This window comes from Sinocyclocheilus grahami, unplaced genomic scaffold, assembly GCF_001515645.1.
Source record: "Sinocyclocheilus grahami isolate Dianchi unplaced genomic scaffold, SAMN03320097.WGS_v1.1 scaffold490.1, whole genome shotgun sequence".
NCBI classification, from domain to species: Eukaryota; Metazoa; Chordata; class Actinopteri; order Cypriniformes; family Cyprinidae; genus Sinocyclocheilus; species Sinocyclocheilus grahami.
In genome coordinates this window covers 763,587-780,231 of record NW_015505669.1, presented here as the reverse complement: position 1 = coordinate 780,231, position 16,645 = coordinate 763,587, and the positions used below count along the sequence as shown (strand labels likewise).

The 16,645-nt window shown below is 37.1% G+C and overlaps 3 protein-coding genes across 3 annotated transcripts in view; all 3 read left to right on the top strand.

Annotated features, from left to right (window-relative positions):
• Window positions 1–3,861, top strand: part of LOC107554059 (X-ray repair cross-complementing protein 6-like) — a 9,823-nt gene extending 5,962 nt beyond the window's left edge. The window contains exons 6-12 of the mRNA XM_016236438.1: window positions 1,334–1,520; window positions 1,638–1,806; window positions 1,941–2,102; window positions 2,215–2,344; window positions 2,440–2,540; window positions 2,629–2,745; window positions 3,591–3,861. Of these exons, the coding sequence (XP_016091924.1) occupies window positions 1,334–1,520; window positions 1,638–1,806; window positions 1,941–2,102; window positions 2,215–2,344; window positions 2,440–2,540; window positions 2,629–2,745; window positions 3,591–3,793 (1,069 nt within the window). The 3' untranslated portion in view covers window positions 3,794–3,861. The remainder of the gene's footprint in view (window positions 1–1,333; window positions 1,521–1,637; window positions 1,807–1,940; window positions 2,103–2,214; window positions 2,345–2,439; window positions 2,541–2,628; window positions 2,746–3,590) is intronic.
• A 780-nt stretch (window positions 3,862–4,641) lies between these two features.
• LOC107554019 (josephin-1-like) lies at window positions 4,642–7,920 on the top strand. The gene is made up of 5 exons (XM_016236370.1): window positions 4,642–4,848; window positions 5,262–5,949; window positions 6,044–6,172; window positions 7,564–7,758; window positions 7,851–7,920. Exons 2-5 carry the CDS (start codon window positions 5,666–5,668, stop codon window positions 7,918–7,920), a joined length of 678 nt encoding a protein of 225 aa, XP_016091856.1. The 5' UTR covers window positions 4,642–4,848; window positions 5,262–5,665.
• Window positions 7,921–8,720: 800 nt separating this feature from the next.
• LOC107554058 (chromobox protein homolog 7-like) lies at window positions 8,721–16,580 on the top strand. Its single transcript, XM_016236437.1, has 6 exons — window positions 8,721–9,009; window positions 9,618–9,661; window positions 9,848–9,913; window positions 10,024–10,090; window positions 11,866–12,154; window positions 15,225–16,580. The coding sequence occupies exons 1-6, from the start codon at window positions 8,941–8,943 to the stop codon at window positions 15,422–15,424; spliced, it is 735 nt and encodes a 244-aa protein (XP_016091923.1). The 5' UTR covers window positions 8,721–8,940; the 3' UTR covers window positions 15,425–16,580.
• The last annotated feature ends 65 nt before the right edge of the window (window positions 16,581–16,645 follow it).

Here is a 16,645-nt window from a genome sequence, read left to right as displayed (position 1 = left end):
GCCACGTAAACATAAAACCATGTCTGCATTTGTGATCGGAGAAACGACAAACAACAAGCGCTACTCTACACTGCTCAAAACTCCCATTTGAATCTTCAGTGGCAAATTCTTTAAATATAAAAAATTTACTTACAGGCTGCGAGTCAGAAGCAGCAGACTGTCCTTGCAAAGTTGGAACTGCCCCACTTTATAGAAACAGCCTTTGTGCCACAGACACATTGTAGGCTACTCTGCAGGATCAGGAAACAGTCCTCCTTGAAATGCGCTGCACACATCTGAATATTTGGGTTGAACTGTTCTTGAACAGTGTTGTAAATACAACTTAACCACTGATTTCTAGTTGTGTCCTCTTTTGGAAGGCCAAACAAAGTAGTTTCGCTTTCACAACAAAACACACAGCATCACACATGGCGGCTTGAGTGAGCGACGGAGGGCGGGCTTGCTGCAACCACATGTGGCGACCCCGGGTTGGACTCGATCCACAGCGCGAAGTTGATGTATTCCGAAATGAGATGGAATGACCCATGTTGATTTTTTCTACCATTTAGTTAACACCGAATAATAATAACTTATGATCTGATATGGGCAAGTCCAATGCAAGACAGTTTGAAATCCCTGGTGAGAATGTTATTGACATCCATGTGTTATATTAAAATCACCAAATATAATGACATTGTGAGATGCAGAACTCAGTAAAACCTATTTTAAGTACTCAGTATTGCTCCTGGGTGGCCAATAAACAGTGGCTACAACAGGCCCGTTCATTTGTAAAACAGTGGACTCAAATGATTCATACACAGGCATGGATATTGCACATAAGGTAGTTTTCCTTATAACTTGTCTTCATGACATATATAATTAAAAGTAAATAAGCTTCTCTAGGGTTTTTTTTTTTTTATAGCTAGCTTACCGACTAGGAACACTGGATAATGTTCCTGAGGTAAATGCAGCGTTAAGTGACATTGTTCACAAGCTATTTATTGATGTCTTTCTCTGTTTAAAACATCGATCGAGGCATTTTCTACACACAAGTTGCACATTTTACACGTTTTTCCACCACTTTTGATTTACAGGATATAATCGGCTCTGATTGTTTGCTGTTTTTAAACAATCGGCCATCTCAAGTGCAGGTGCTTTTATCGGCCAATACATCAGTGCATCCCTATTGAAATTTTTCTTTTTAACATTGGATTTTGCAGTATTTATAGCAAAGTTTCACTTTGCTTGACCATACATAAAAATTGCAAAATATAGTTTCTGGAACAAAATAGTTCCAGAATGCAATACTTTGATTTATATATATATATTTGTGTGTGTTTTCATTGTGTTCAAGGTTAACGTTTTCTCTCGGAGAAGGTGTCAATCTGGCAGTCGGCGTGTATGTGTTGGCCAGGACTGCCACCAAACCTCCTGCCGTCAGACTTTACAGAGATACTAATGAACCAGTGCGCACTAAAACCCGTTACTTCCACGCCCATAATGGGGGCATACTTTTGCCAAACGATATGAAGAGGTCACAGGTAAGGCACTAGATGTCACCTCAAATCAAAATCAAAACTATCACAAAGCTATACTGTAAATTGCTGTTTGTGTTAACACACTTTCTTATCATACTAAATTTACTACTTACTATGAAGGTTTATGGGAAGAAACAGATTGTGATGGAAAAGGATGAGGTGGATGAGATTAAGAAGTTTGATGATCCAGGTTTGGTTCTGATGGGGTTTAAGCCCATGGAGCGCCTCAAACTGCACCATCATATACGGCCCGCACTCTTCATATACCCTGAGGAAGAGCAGATATTAGGCAGGTCTTCATTTGTTGATGTCTTGAGCCGAAGCACCTCTTTCAGTTCAATCCAAGTGTTTTCGTAACTGATTACTTTCACATTTCTGAAAGCTGATGTGAAGTTCCTTATTGTTTTCTTTTGTTTGCCATAGGAAGCTCCTGTATGTTTACAACTCTGCTTTTGAAGTGCAGTGAAAAAAATTTATTTGCATTGTGCAGATACATCCCTCGCCGTAACACTCCACCTCGGTTTGTGGCACTTGTTCCCCAGAGAGAAGAACTTGATCAGAGTCAAACCCAGGCAACACCTCCAGGTAACTGCAATCAAGACTTAACAATTTTAATTTACACTGAACATGTTACTTTCAACTGTATGGCCAATTGAGTTTTTAAATGTAAATGAAATTGTTGGACCCTGTATTTTAGGCTTCCGTGTGATATTTCTTCCCTTTGCTGATGACATACGCACTGTGGATGCTCACGTGGGTCCCACAGCCTCTGATGAGCAGGTGGACAAGATGAAAGAGATTGTGCACAAGCTCCGGTTTAAATACAGGTGTGTGGGGGGGGGGGTTTAACAGGTTTTGCACAATGCATTCTTCAATCATGGGGTTTTAGTTGATTTGTACTGCAAATCTTATGTTTTCACAGGAGTGATGCATTTGAAAACCCAATGCTACAACAGCACTACAGGAACCTGGAGGCTTTGGCTCTGGATATGCTTGCACCTGAGCCCATTGAGGATTTAACAAGTATTTCTTATGTTCTGAAAGTTTTTTTTAATGGTAATTGTTCTTTTTTAAATTCTATTACTGTCTCACACTCTATATGCTCCCTCAGTGCCCAAGGTACAAATGATGGATGATCGTCTTGGCCCACTGGTTCAAGAGTTCAAAGATTTAGTCTATCCTCCTGATTATAACCCAGAAGGGAAGCCTGCGGCTAAACGCAAACCTGGTGAGATTTCAGATGATATTGTATTAATATAAAGCATGAATCAGGGATGTAATTTTTGATTTAAGCTGATAAAAAAAAAAAAGATTTGTAAAAAAAGGAAACTAAGAAGTATGACCCATGTGAATTGCTTAAATCAGTTTTTTTTTTTTAAATGCTATGTTTTCAAATACATTTATTTCTTGTATGGATAGTTTCCGACAGAACTGCACGAGCTAGTGGTGCCATCGAACTGCTCTGTGCAAAACGCCCTTCGAATCTAACGGTCCACAATTAACAAATCAGTGTTGTACAAGTCATGCTGCGACATCTGGCCACTGCATGTCTCAAGATGAAGCATGGCACTGTGTTCATTTACAAGCAAGCAGCCCATGATCCAGTGTTTTTAGTGTCTCTGAGAGGTTCCACATGAATTCCATCTCTTATAATATTTGAAAATGCAGCACGTGCCAAGAATATTCCCAAGTTTGTTATGAGAATAATTTATAAATCTGTCAATAAAAAAAGAAGTTGTAGGGTTTCTGTACTGTAATTTTACTGTTCTGTAAAATAAAAAAAATTCAAATATAAAATACTCATATCATGATACTTGCTTATTTTACAGTACAATAGCATTAATTCAGCAGTAATGTATTTATTGATTTATTTTTTGTATGTATAAATTAATAATAATTATTATGTAGTCATAGTGAATGGGGGAAAAAACAGAGCAGCATGGTTCAGTAAGCATTGGAAATTACTTCCATAGATTGGCTGTCCTGGTTTAGTAACAGTGCCACCACATTCAGAAATGTTGGCACTTGGCAGTAACAGAATCTTGACTTAAATTGTCTCTTCCTTTTACCCAGCTGAATCTGGTGGTGGTGGAGCTGAAAAAAAGCCAAAAGTTGAGATGTCAGAGGAAGAGCTGAAAAACCATGTGGAAAAGGGCACCTTGGGAAAACTGACGGTGCCTGTGCTAAAAGATGCATGCAGGCAGTTTGGAATACGTACAACAGGAACCAAGAAACAGGAGCTTATAGATGCCCTGACCATGCAGTTCTCCAAATAAAAGTTCTTAAGGCCTTGCCCATATTGGGGGGGGGGGGGGCCTTTACACCTTGATTACATACTTGTTCATAGAATAAATACAGAAAGAATTCTATTTCTGTTCTAATTGAAAATTCTGTTCAGCATTGTGACTGTTGTCATAAGAGATGTAATAAAAGCTTGAATTTTGTAGTTTTGACAGTAGCATTGAACGTCATTATTTCACCTCATTTGCTTGCTATTCTTTAAACGTGCTCTCTATTCCTCATTTTTTCTTAAGCCTCACCAGCACTGGCATGATTTAATACATGACAGTAAAGGAGGTCAGTTAATCAGACACATTGAAACAATTTGGTTTAACTTGACTTGGTATGAAAACTGTTCTTAATGTTGTCCATTGATATTTGGAGGTTGGTCATGTAGATTACAGAATGTATGCTTGCTAAATTGAATGCCTATCCTGAATGTAATTTTACAAATCCATTCTTGCATGTATGTTTAGTGAACATTTTGGTTCAGTAACTAGTATAATACTCTCAGCAACTTTAAACCTATTTTAAATCCATTCCACTGATTTTACTTCAAAATCAGTGTAGAAATTGTGGGAAGAAAAATACAGATTCCATCTCCAGCCTATGTATGAGAAAATATCTGATACTTATTATTACAACTAATAAACAGTTTACTAGTTTGTGGGTTTCCAGAACTCCTGGAATGAAGTAATCAGGCATTGTCATTTGTTTTGTCATTAGCACGATTATACAGACCCTACACACACACACACACACAAAAGTGCAAATGAATGTCTCCAAAAAGAAATAAAAAGGCTCTTATTAATTTCCTCATGTGGGGCATGTGTGCGACCGAGACGTGTTCGACAGTCCCATGGGATGCAGCCTGCTCGTGACGCAAGCCAGCGGAGAGCCTATGACGTTTTGCGCATGCTCACGTTGAGCCAGAGAGCTGCAAGGAAAAACTACAAGAGACAAAGGAATAAACAACTCAAGGAGTGGACGCGAAAACACCAAGTTAGAGGAACGAAAGCAGCCCAGACTGTAACATACCGTATAGAGACAGGTAAGTGCTAGGAAGGAGTAGACTGACCATTTGAAAGGTGTCGTTTTATCCGTTGCTATCAAACGAGTAGCACGTAGCCAGAGTGTCAAATTGGTCTGAACGCAGTAGTTCAGAAGCCCAAACAGAAATATGGCATGTCTTAAGATGTCTTGTTAAACTTGTGTACGAAGTGTTAAATATCGTTTCTGTCCGTGAATAAGTCATAAACACCCATCCAGTCAGCTGGCAGGAAGTTTTGTACAGCCATTCCCAATGCAGTCATCCTGGGCACAACTGCACATTAGCCTTATAGGCATCAAAAGCGTGTTTAGACTTGCCACTCGTTTAAACGCTAATTAATGTACTGGATTTTTTCTTTCTTTCTCAAATTAGCTGATTTATAATCACTCTTGTGTTTCTTTCTTACTCTAAAGCCAAGGTTATCTCTGCAGTTCTCACGGTGGTCTACTATGGCAGTTGCCAGGGTCCTGCACTGCTGACCCATTTAGTCCCAAGTCAGCTGTACAAGTCATGCTGTAAGTCTTTTCCACCCTGATGTCGGCCAAAATGGAAAGAACTGCTCTGCCCTAGTGGTTTCTGTGGTGCTAAGCAAGTCTTTGTGCAATAACAACATGAAGAACACAGAAAGAGGATACAATCGAATCTGCTTCTGAGAAGATACGTCGGTTTCCACTTGTGTTTTTGTTCTTTTCACTGATTCACTGCAAGGTGCACTGGCTCACCTTTCACTCCAGTAGCTACCTCCCCTCCCCTTGCCACTCGTCTCGAGCAGCTGAGAGGTTGCTGTGGAGATGATAGTGGTGACATAGCAGCAGGAATGGGGAGTACTCCATGTTCTGGTAAGGGGAGGGGGGTCGGGGGTTTTCAGGAGCTGGGCTGTATGCCATGGAAAGTCAGCAAGCAGAAAGGAGAAGTAGTCGGTGGACGTGGGTCCGAGCTGGAGGATAGGCCTAATGCTGGAACGCCCCCCACCTCGTCACAACCTCCTGCCATTTATCACGAAAAGCAGCATCGGGAGCTGTGCGCTCTGCACGCCCTAAACAATGTCTTCCAGGACGGAGCGGCATTCAGCCGTGATGCACTTCAGGACATCTACCAGAGGTCATTGCTAAGATTATGTATTGTTACTGAAGTGATCTAGTTTTGGATTTTTTTTTTTTTTTGGGCACACTTCTGCATCCTCTTTCTTTTTCAGGCTCTCCCCTAGCACATTGGTCACGCCCCACAAGAAAAACATGCTGGGAAATGGCAACTATGATGTGAACGTCATCATGGCTGCATTGCAGACTCGTGGGTTTGAGGCTGTTTGGTGGGACAAGAGAAGGTATTTTATTATGCTGTTGTAGTTTTAAGTCCTTCAAAAACTTTGTTTAAAACATGTGGCAAACTCTTAGAAATGTGCTTTTTGAATTCATTTTTGTTTCATATGGTTTCGAAAAATTTACATATCGTAAAGTCAGCATGAAATAGAAATTACAGAAGTTTTCTTTTGTATTGTAATGTATAGCCAAGTAAAACAGTAAACTGTAGGGAGGGACTTGATTTTGTCCACTGGAAATTGGTTTGATCGTTTGATCGTTGTCGTTTGCAAATTGCTGCAGTCTCGTGTGAGTGACGGGTCGCTGGATGGGATGGATTATTGTCCCGTCCTCACACTGGTGCACACGTCATCAGAGTTGAGATGTCATTGCGGGGAAGAGGGGTTTGTGGGAGAGTTTGTGTTTTCATTACAGGGGCACATGAATAAAAAAAAAAAACATGGATACATTATTAATAATGATCACAGCAATATAAAAAATAGAATTGTGAATTTTGAGTTCATGGGAACTTTAATCACTTTCAAAAAAAAAATTTTTCCTGTTGTCTGGGGCCTCTGTGGAATTTTTGTGACTCCTCGTGCCTCAACTCGGTTCTGACCAAATCTTAGATTGTCTGATATCCTACAGAGGTTTGCTCTGATTGGCCAGCTTTACAGTGCGTTGTGATTGGCCGAATACCTCAAGCGTGTGACAGAAATGTTACGCCCCTTACCATACCGTGATGCCGTGTCCCGGCCAGAGCGACGAGACAAAAACATGAAAACCCATTATAAACAAGGCATTTCTTGCATCCAGTGGGGACATAATTACGGATTATAATGACTTATACTGTCTTTTTATGCATTGCGTTGCATCGCGCCGCGTAATCATAAAACCATTTCTGCATTTGTGGTCGGAGAAACAACAAGTGCTACTCTACACTGCTCAAAACTCGCGTTTGAATCATCAGTGGCAAATCCTTTAAATATGAAAATGTACTTGCAGTCTGTGAGTCAGAACAGCCGGCATTGTAGTCTACTCTACCAGGATCAGGAAACAGTCCTCCATAAAATGCGCTGCACACATCTGAATATAGCCGTTTTAGGTAGGCGTGGTTGACTCTGAACTTTTATAAAGAATATCTCTTTGGATTTGAGACTTTAGTCTTTGCAACTTTACAGATCTTCTTTATGCACCAAGAGCTTGTAACACTCCAAAGAGAAAGAAAAAATTTTAATCGCATCATATGACCCCTTTTAAAAATCTGCTTATCACGGAAAAGGTGTAGTCGAGCATTGTATGTATGAATTGCATTTTTCTTTTTTAATAAATGAATACAGATTGATGTGTGCAATTGATGTCACATTCATTTTATTAAATTTTTTAGCATTTTTCCTATGTATTTGTTATGCTGTAGGGATGTCGACAGCATTGCACTGCCGAACGTCACTGGATTCATCTTGAATGTGCCATCCAATCTGCGCTGGGGGCCGTTGCGACTGCCCCTCAAGCGGCAACACTGGATTGGAGTTCGAGAAGTGGGAGGAGTCTACTATAACTTGGACTCCAAACTTCGCAGTCCTCATGCTATCGGAACAGCTGATGAACTGAGGTGAGTGCTAAATGCTAAAGGGAAAAGTAGCAGTCGGTTTCAATGCCAAGCTCTTTTTTTTCTCTCTAGCTATCGTTCTGATCGTTTCACAGGAAGTTCTTGCGTCACCAGCTTCGAGGGACCACCAAATACGATCATCTGTGCGAGGGACCCTCATCCTGAATTTAAATATTTATTTGTATGTATAAAGACTCAATTTATACTGTGAAAAATTAATATGAATGTGTAAAAATATATATTTTGGGGAAATATTTAACTGCTTTTATGTTACTATTTACATTAATAATTTTTTTGTTTAATTATTTCTTGATTTTTTTTTTTTACAGCTTTTCTCACAAACATTTTTTTCAGACTCCCTTACCTTTGTTTATAATAATTTTGTAAGCTATAATAACTTTTCATTCATCAAATTTGCCACAGAAATATTGAGCAGCACAACCGTTTTTAACACCGATTTATTATCATGTTTTTTGAGCACCAAATCAGCATATTAGAAGGATTTCTGCAGGATCATGTGACAGTGAAGAATTAAGTAATGGCTGCTGAAAATTCAGCTTTGTCATCACAGAAATAAGTGACTTTTTTTTTTTTTTATATTGAAATAGAAAAGTTATTTGAGACTGTGATCATATTTCACACTATAAGGTTTTATTCTATTTTTAATCAAATAAATGCAGCCTTTGCGATCATAAGAGACTTCTTTCAGAAATAGTGTGCATCTTCGTCAATGAGAGATTTGAGATCTATTGCCCATAGATGACATTGTAATGCTGCATGTAAGCAAAATAATTTATTTATTCCTTTATTTAATATTACGTTATTCCTTTATTTCATATTTTGTATTGCAAAAAGCAAATCTGAAAGGTAAAAAACACAAACCACATAAATCCTGCTAGAAACAAAAGACGAGTGTTGATAATCCGAGCCTCTGTGTGGCGCACGGGGGCGCGCGGGGCGCTGCAGATGTGTCGCAGGTTTAAAAAGTGCTCATCTAGCGCAAGGAAATGGAGCAGTGCAAAACATTAAATGCTGAATTGTAAACAAGGCAGCGGAAGAGCGGGAACGTGTGCAGCCATTCTAACAGTGCATGGGATTTGCATGTTCATAGTTACTTTAACGACAAGAAGGAAAAGCGCAAAGATACATTGACAGCTACTTCATTCTTTTAGCTTAACTTAACTGATGGAACTGTCCGCGATTGGTGAGCAAGTGTTCGCTGTGGAGTCGATCATTAAGAAAAGAGTTAGAAAGGTAAGTGACATGCGCGTGTAGCTGTGTTTGCCCGCTGCACACACACGCCATGTTAAAGGGGCGAGGACACACACGTCCCCCTCACAACACAACAGCGTGGAAGTGTGTTTGTAGTCTTAATAACTTCGATGATGACGCATGTCGCACAGCACGCGTTTGGAACGGGTGGTGACGCTATTCGTAGTCATGGAGACCACGCAGTTTTATTTATCTAACAACTCATGTAAAGTTTGGCCATTTAGATACAGCACCTGAGGTTTATTTTTATTTATTTATTTTAAAACAGCATTTTGAGGTTATTAGTGCGAGCAGACGTAGCTCTCCGTTTCTTTGAAATCAAATTAAAACATGCGGCTAGTTGCAAATAACGCTTGATAAACGACCGTTACTTTTGGTCTCATGAAATCTCGGGATTAAAATAAAAAGGAGGAGCTGTTAGTTTTGGGGTCGTCCCTCCTTTAATTCTTTATTACGAAACCGTATCATTACGTCATCGCACACGCACAGACAAAAACAAAGCATTCAGAAGAAATCTCATCGAGAAAAATATATATCTAAATGTAGTATTGGTTTATATATGTTTGTCTTTTTTTATTCTAATGTTTAAGGGTCACGTCGAGTATTTATTGAAGTGGAAGGGGTGGCCTCCCAAGTAAGTATTATTAGTATTATTATTATTATTATTATGGGATAAGCTTAATTTCTACATTTCTCAATATTTATTTCCTGGTAGTTTTACAGTTATTTCTGTAGCGGCTGTGATATTTTGTTTATTTATTTGCATGTCATGTCAATAAATATGTGTATGTGGCCGTTTTGTGTTTGAATGACTTTAAAGGTACAGCACATGGGAGCCGGAGGAGCACATTCTAGACCCTCGACTGGTTTTAGCGTATGAGGAAAAGTGAGCAGTTCTAAAAATGAAATGTCCTTATTCATTCTTTCACTTTCAGCCACTAGTATTTTATTAATTCGTCCACACTGATTTTACTCATTATTTCGAATTGCAAACAGAGAAGAGAGAGAAAGGTCAGTGAGGTGGCGTAAAAGAGGCCCAAAACCGAAAAGACTCTTCATGCAGGTAATGACCACTACAACATCTTCATTACTGTGATTATTTCCCTGCTAAATTATCATTAAAATCATGTCTGTCCAGTGTTATTTTAGTATTATGTATATACCATTATAGTTTTATTAATATTAAAACCTTTATTTGTTTGCTTTTCATTTTAATTTGGTCATTTGTCAAAAGTACTTTTGCCATTTTTATAATTTTTTGTGTTTTTAATATATTACTATTTAGATCTAGTTTATTTTTATTTTAGTTTTTATTTATTACAATTACAGTTTTTATTTTATTTCCAGTTAAACTAAAAGAAAATTAGAAATGCTGCCTTGACAACTAACTGAAATAAGTTTTCTTTCTAATATTTGTTTAATCTAATATGTGACCCTGGACCAGAAAACCAGTCTTAAGTCGCTGGGGTATATTTGTAGCAATAGCCAAAAATACATTGTATGGGTCAAAATGATTGGTTTTTCTTTTATGCCAAAAATCATTAGGATATTAAGTGAAGATCATGTTCCATGAAGATATTTTGTACATTTCCTACCGTAAATATCTGTATCGCGTACCTTGTCAGTGTCGTGCGCTTTGCTGGGCCATTTGTTGGGATAAACAGGAAAGTGTGTCCAGCTGAATTCAATTTGAGTTTTGTTAAACAAATTAAAAAGAAGCTTAGTTTACCACGGAAGCGGTCGTGTGAAGACCGAAGAGTGTAAAGACCATCGACTCTACCGTGCGACTCCACCGGGCAGGACACCGGCAAAGGACATAAGTATCGCTTTTTATCTCTCCTCTTTCCACTTCTGTTTCAGTTTTTTATAATCTGTTTCTTACTATGTGTCAGTAAGTTGTTGTTATTTTAGCTTGTGTGTTTGCCTCAGTGTTATTTTTTTAGGATTACCGATGAACTAATGTACTTTGATTTGTATTCGTTATCTATTTCAGTTTTAGTTACAGTTGTAGTAATGGTGTCATTTTATTAGTTTTTATTATGTCTATATAGGCTTTTTATTAAGTTTCTTTTATTTATTTTGAGTTATTTCAGTACTTCAACATACAAAATGGAAATGAAGTAATATATATATATATATATATATATATTGAATGTATACTGTGCATAATGTGGCTGTACATACACATATGTAGTTGTTTTTTGGTGTTTGGCTTAGTGTTATGTTAGAATCATTATTATACTCATACCTTTTGTTCTTTTAATATTTTTGAATTGTTTTTAGCTTTATTTTTTTGTTTTCATTTAAAGGTTTTAGTTTTGAAATGTTGTATGCATTTGTCATTTTTATTTTATTTTATTAAATGTGTGTGCATATATATAGTATTTATAGAGTTTTAGCTTTTAGTTTTAATTACTTTTTCTTATTTGTAAGTCGCTTTGGATAAAAGTGTCTGCTAAATGACTAAAAGTAAAGTAAAGTAAATATATTCAAACTTAATATTTGATTAGTAGCATGCATTGTTAAGAACTTCATTTGGACAACTTTAAAGGTGATTTTATCAATATTTAGATTTTTTTGCACCCTCAGATTCCAGATTTTCAAATAGTTGTATCTCGGCCAAATATTGTTCTATCCTAACAAACCATACATCAATGGAAAGTTTATTTATTCAGCTTTCAGATGATGTATAAATCTCAATTTCGAAAAATTGACCCTTATGACTGGTTTTGTGGTCCAGCTTTATAAGATTTATTTTAATGAACAAAAATGTTTTCATAGTTATAGTCTAGTTATTAATAACAATTCTGTGTCTATCCATATATTGCTGTCTTGAAGAGGAACATTTACGCAATGGATCTGCGCAGCGCACACAAAGCTACAGAGAATTCTTCAGCACATCTCCCGCTCTCACTTGACCCAAGGTTCCAGTCCACAGGGGCTTGTATATATCAAAGATTAACCCACCACAAGAAAAAGAAGAAAACATCCAGAGAGACTTCTGAGGAAGAATGGGATAGAAGAGAAGAAGAAGATCATGAGGACGATGATGATGAGGGGGTTATGGAGGAAGAAGAAGAGGACACAAGACAAGGAGGAACTAAAACTGGCAGCAACACTTTAAACAGTAAGTATGTTAGTTGGTCAGAGGGCAGACATATTTGTCACTTTGACCTAAATTGATATCAAGACTGTAGTGCTCTTTGTCAGCCTTATTGAGGATGGAAAAAACTCTCTTGACACTAAATCAGTACACAAAGTAAACAGCTGTACAGTCATGGCCAAAAGTTTTGGCAGTGGCATTCATTTTGTGTTTTGCAAAGTTTGCTGCTTAAGCTGTTGTGGTGTTCATTCACATTGTTTCTAGATTATTGTGTAGAGTGATCAGATGCATTTTAAATAGCTGCTAAAAGCTTCATTGGCCAAAATAATTTACTTTTCACAAAAAAAAGCAAATTTCACAGTTTTTTTATCCTGACACAAAATGACCTGCTAACATGAATTGATTAATCATATCAGCAACACATGTGAAAGTGAATGAGTACTAGTCAGGTGAAATCACTATCATACTAATTAGATTGTAAGAGCAGACTGATTGCTATAAAAGGAGGGAATAATCACTTCCAATCATTGTGTTCTTGTTTGCAATGATTGCCTCCAAAGAAACACATGTAGCCATCATCGCTTTGCATCAAAATCACATGCAAGGAAATTGCTTCAAAGAATATTGCTTCTGAAAGAATCATTTACCAGATCATCAAGAACTTCAAGAAGAGAGGTTCAACTCAGTGAAGTCTTCAGGACGTCCCAGAGACATCTCCTCCTGAGGAGTCAGCTACGGAATCGTGTCACCAGCAGTGCAGAGCTTGCTCAGGAATGGCAGCAGGTTGGTGTGAGCGCATCTGCACGCACAGTGAGGCCAAGACTTTTGGACAACGGCCTGCTGTCAAGAAGGGCAGCAAAGAAGCTACTTCTCTCCAAAAAAAATGTCAAGGACAGACTTAAATTCTGCAGGAAGTACAAGGATTGGACAGCAGAAGACTGGTGCAAAGTAGGGCTGCACGATACAGAACCGGCTTTACTGACAAGATGCGCATTAAATATCGCATGCGATTTTATCGTATTATCGTATTTTCTCTGATGCAGCTCCCTTCCGACTGTTTGGGACATCTGGAAAATCGATTGTTCGGAGAAGAAAAAGTGAACACTACCATGAGTCCTGTGTTGTGCCAACCGTGAAGCATCCTGAGACCATCCGTATGTGGGGATGATTTTCAACCAAGGGAGTGGGCTCTCTCATAAATCTGACCAAAAACACGGGCATGAATAAAGATTGGTATCAAAACTTCCTGCAAGAGCGACTTCTTCCAACAATCCATGAGAAATTTGGTGATGATCCGTGCATTTTCCAGCATTATAGAGCACCATGTCACAAAGCAAGAGTGATAAAAAGGTGGAGGAGGAAGTGTCATGGTTTGGGGGATGTTTTTTGCTGCAGGAGTTGGGCCTCTTATACAGCTACATGGCAGGGTGAATGCAAATATTTATCAGAACCTCCTTCAGCACCTCTCTTCTTCAACTCTCAATCAGCCAGCAATTTTCTCGCAAGACAATGCCCCCCGTCACACTGCTAAACGGGTAAAGCAGTTCCTTGAAGCTAAGAACACTGTATTCACTGTCACTGTGTTTGTATCACTGTGTTTTCGACAAAATAATGTTTTTTGTTGAAATGCCTTGGTTATTTAGTCAAACATGTTAGTAGAACAGTGGTATACCTACAGCTAATATTCCTTCAAATTTTGAGCGATGAAGATTAACAATATTTCAGAAAAAAATCAAGTATTTATAGATTGTTCTCTAAATTTGATCACTGTATGTAAACTATCAGTCAAAAGTTTAAAATTTAAGTTAAATTTTAAGTTTTCGAAAGTCTCTTATGTTCAGTAAAGCATAATTAAATTGATCAAATATACAGTAAAACAATATTGTGACATTTTATTACAAAAAACCTTTCTATTTTAATATATTAAATATTTCTATAATAATTCTACTATAGTAATGTTAATATATTTTAAAATTTATTTTATTCCTGTGATGGCAAAGCTAAAATTTAAAACCAAACATCAATACTTTTGAGCAAGAATGTATTAAACTGATCAAAAGTGACAGTAAAGAAATATTTCTATTTCAAATAAATGCAATTCTTTTAAACTTTTTATTAATCAATAAATCCTAATGTTTGATGTTTTCCACAAAACATTTCCACAAGAATATTAAGCAGCAAAACAATTTGTTAGTGATAAGAACCCTTGTTAATTATTGAATACCAATAATAAATTTTAAAAAAATATTACAGAATTAATTACAGAATGATTTCTGAAAGATCACGTGACACTGAAGACTGGAGTAATGGCTGCTGTGCCATCACAGGAATGAATTACATTCTAAATTAAAATAGGTGACAATTCTTTTAAATCGTAATACTATTTCACAGTATTACTGTTGTTACTGTATTTCAGTCTTGGTGGGCATAAGAGATATTTAAGTGATTTCTTGATTCAACAGGTCTGGCAGTAATCAGGCCTGGGTGTGGCTAGTGAAATTTAACTCAGCTTTCTAAAATAATGTGGTTAATTGCAGTTCTTTCATGATTTAACAGGAGGGGGCAATTAATTTTTCACGTAGGGCCACGTAGGTTTGGACAGCTTTTTTCCCTTAATAAATGAAATCATCATTTAAAAACTGCATTTTGTATTTACTTGCAATATCTTTGTGTAATATAAAAATTTGTTTGATGATCTGAATCTTTTAAGTGTGACAAATATGCAAAAAATGTTAAAAACAGGAAGGGGGCAGAAACCTTTTCACAGCACTGTATATATAATGTTCAAATATTTAATATATTTTTACATTATAATGTAAAAATGGATATTCATTTAGAGATTTGTTAAAAATGACATTTAACTTGGTGTGTCCTAATTTTGTGTAGGCTACTTTTGCATTATTATTTGCCCTTATTAATACAAGTAGTAATGTGGGACACAACTACAGTATTATTAAATTAAGCGTGTTCTTAAAACAACTCGTCTAAAAGCATCTAAAACAGTACCCTGTACAATAATTGTTTATATGATTCTTTAACATTTATATAACATGATGAAGGTCAAAATATGTACAAAATGTACTCTGTGTCTCAGAGCATGTCAGGAGAGGACGCTGGATTCCAACCACTGAATCAGCGGCAATGACTATATCTCCTTTACCTGAAGACTGGAGTCCAGTTATGGGCCCAGAGGAGGTCATTGTGACAGATATCACCATCAACTCACTGACTGTGACTTTTAGAGAGGCCTTGGTAGCAAGGGGCTTCTTCAGGAGCTGGGAGATGGAGATCTAACATTACAGAGACTGAGGGGGGTCAGAACGAGAATTGGTACATCCCTTGTTTTGCATTGTTGATTATGTGCTTGCACAACCTCCGCCAGTGTTTCAGACTACATTTATTTGCACTATTAGTTCTAAATGAGTTCAAACTTTCCAAAATGTTTCCGCGATTACAATCAATCAAAGTAACAGTCCATTTAATGACAGTACTGATAGTATGATGAAATTGTGAACTTGTATTGACCATGAAACAAATCAAGCCAGTTCTCTGATACTGGATTGCAGTGAAGTTTACAGATTTAACTAAATGGGATAATCTTCATTTGGTCTAGTCATGTATTTGCATGAAATACATAATGGTAGTTCAGAGTAAGTCGCACAATTAAGTATTCCTAAAAGCAAAGTTGTCACATACATATTCACATTACGTGGATGTATGTATGTATGTGTGTATATATATATATATACTGTATACTTGGTAAACATTCTAATCTTGACCTTCAATTTAAATTGCACCTAATGTAGTAAATTAGAATTAGTGGCCTCCTGATACTTAAAATATGTTAAATACAAAATACAGCGTTGTGTGCCGTTCTTGACACTTCATAAACAAAATATTATGGTGTGGGGGAAAAAAAACTGCACTCCTCATCATCGCACAATTATGCTCTAACTTTGAGCGTAATTATGTGTATGAAATAAAGTTGCATTTTATTTTTTTCCCAACACTTGCTTGCTAATATCTATTTGCAGTGTTTGTGCAATTTTTTTGTCCTGACAAGTATGCACCATCTTGCACAGTAGTCTACCATGTTAGATTTAACTTGACTACTGTTTATATTTGGTGTTATTTTAGTCCAAGATGAAAACTGAGACCTGAAGACCAAAATAAAATATTGATGATTTCTATATTGAGGCAAATGTATATTTAGCCTCTAGGAATGTCCATCTCTGGGGGCTCAACTGTTTAATATCTGACATCATGTGACCTGTATATATTTGATAGACTATGTCTGTGCCAAATGTCTGTGGTTGCTTTTGCTATTAAAAGTATTTGCACTTTAAAATAGAAAACTTGGTATTATGATGCCATAAATAAAACCTTGGTGTAACTGTATCATTATCCATTAATTTTTTTATATTTAATCAGCAATGTGTGGATTAACTTTGTCTCAAACCACCTTAGGTTGACATTGTTCCAGCTCCACATCTACAATGTAAGAATTACACCACA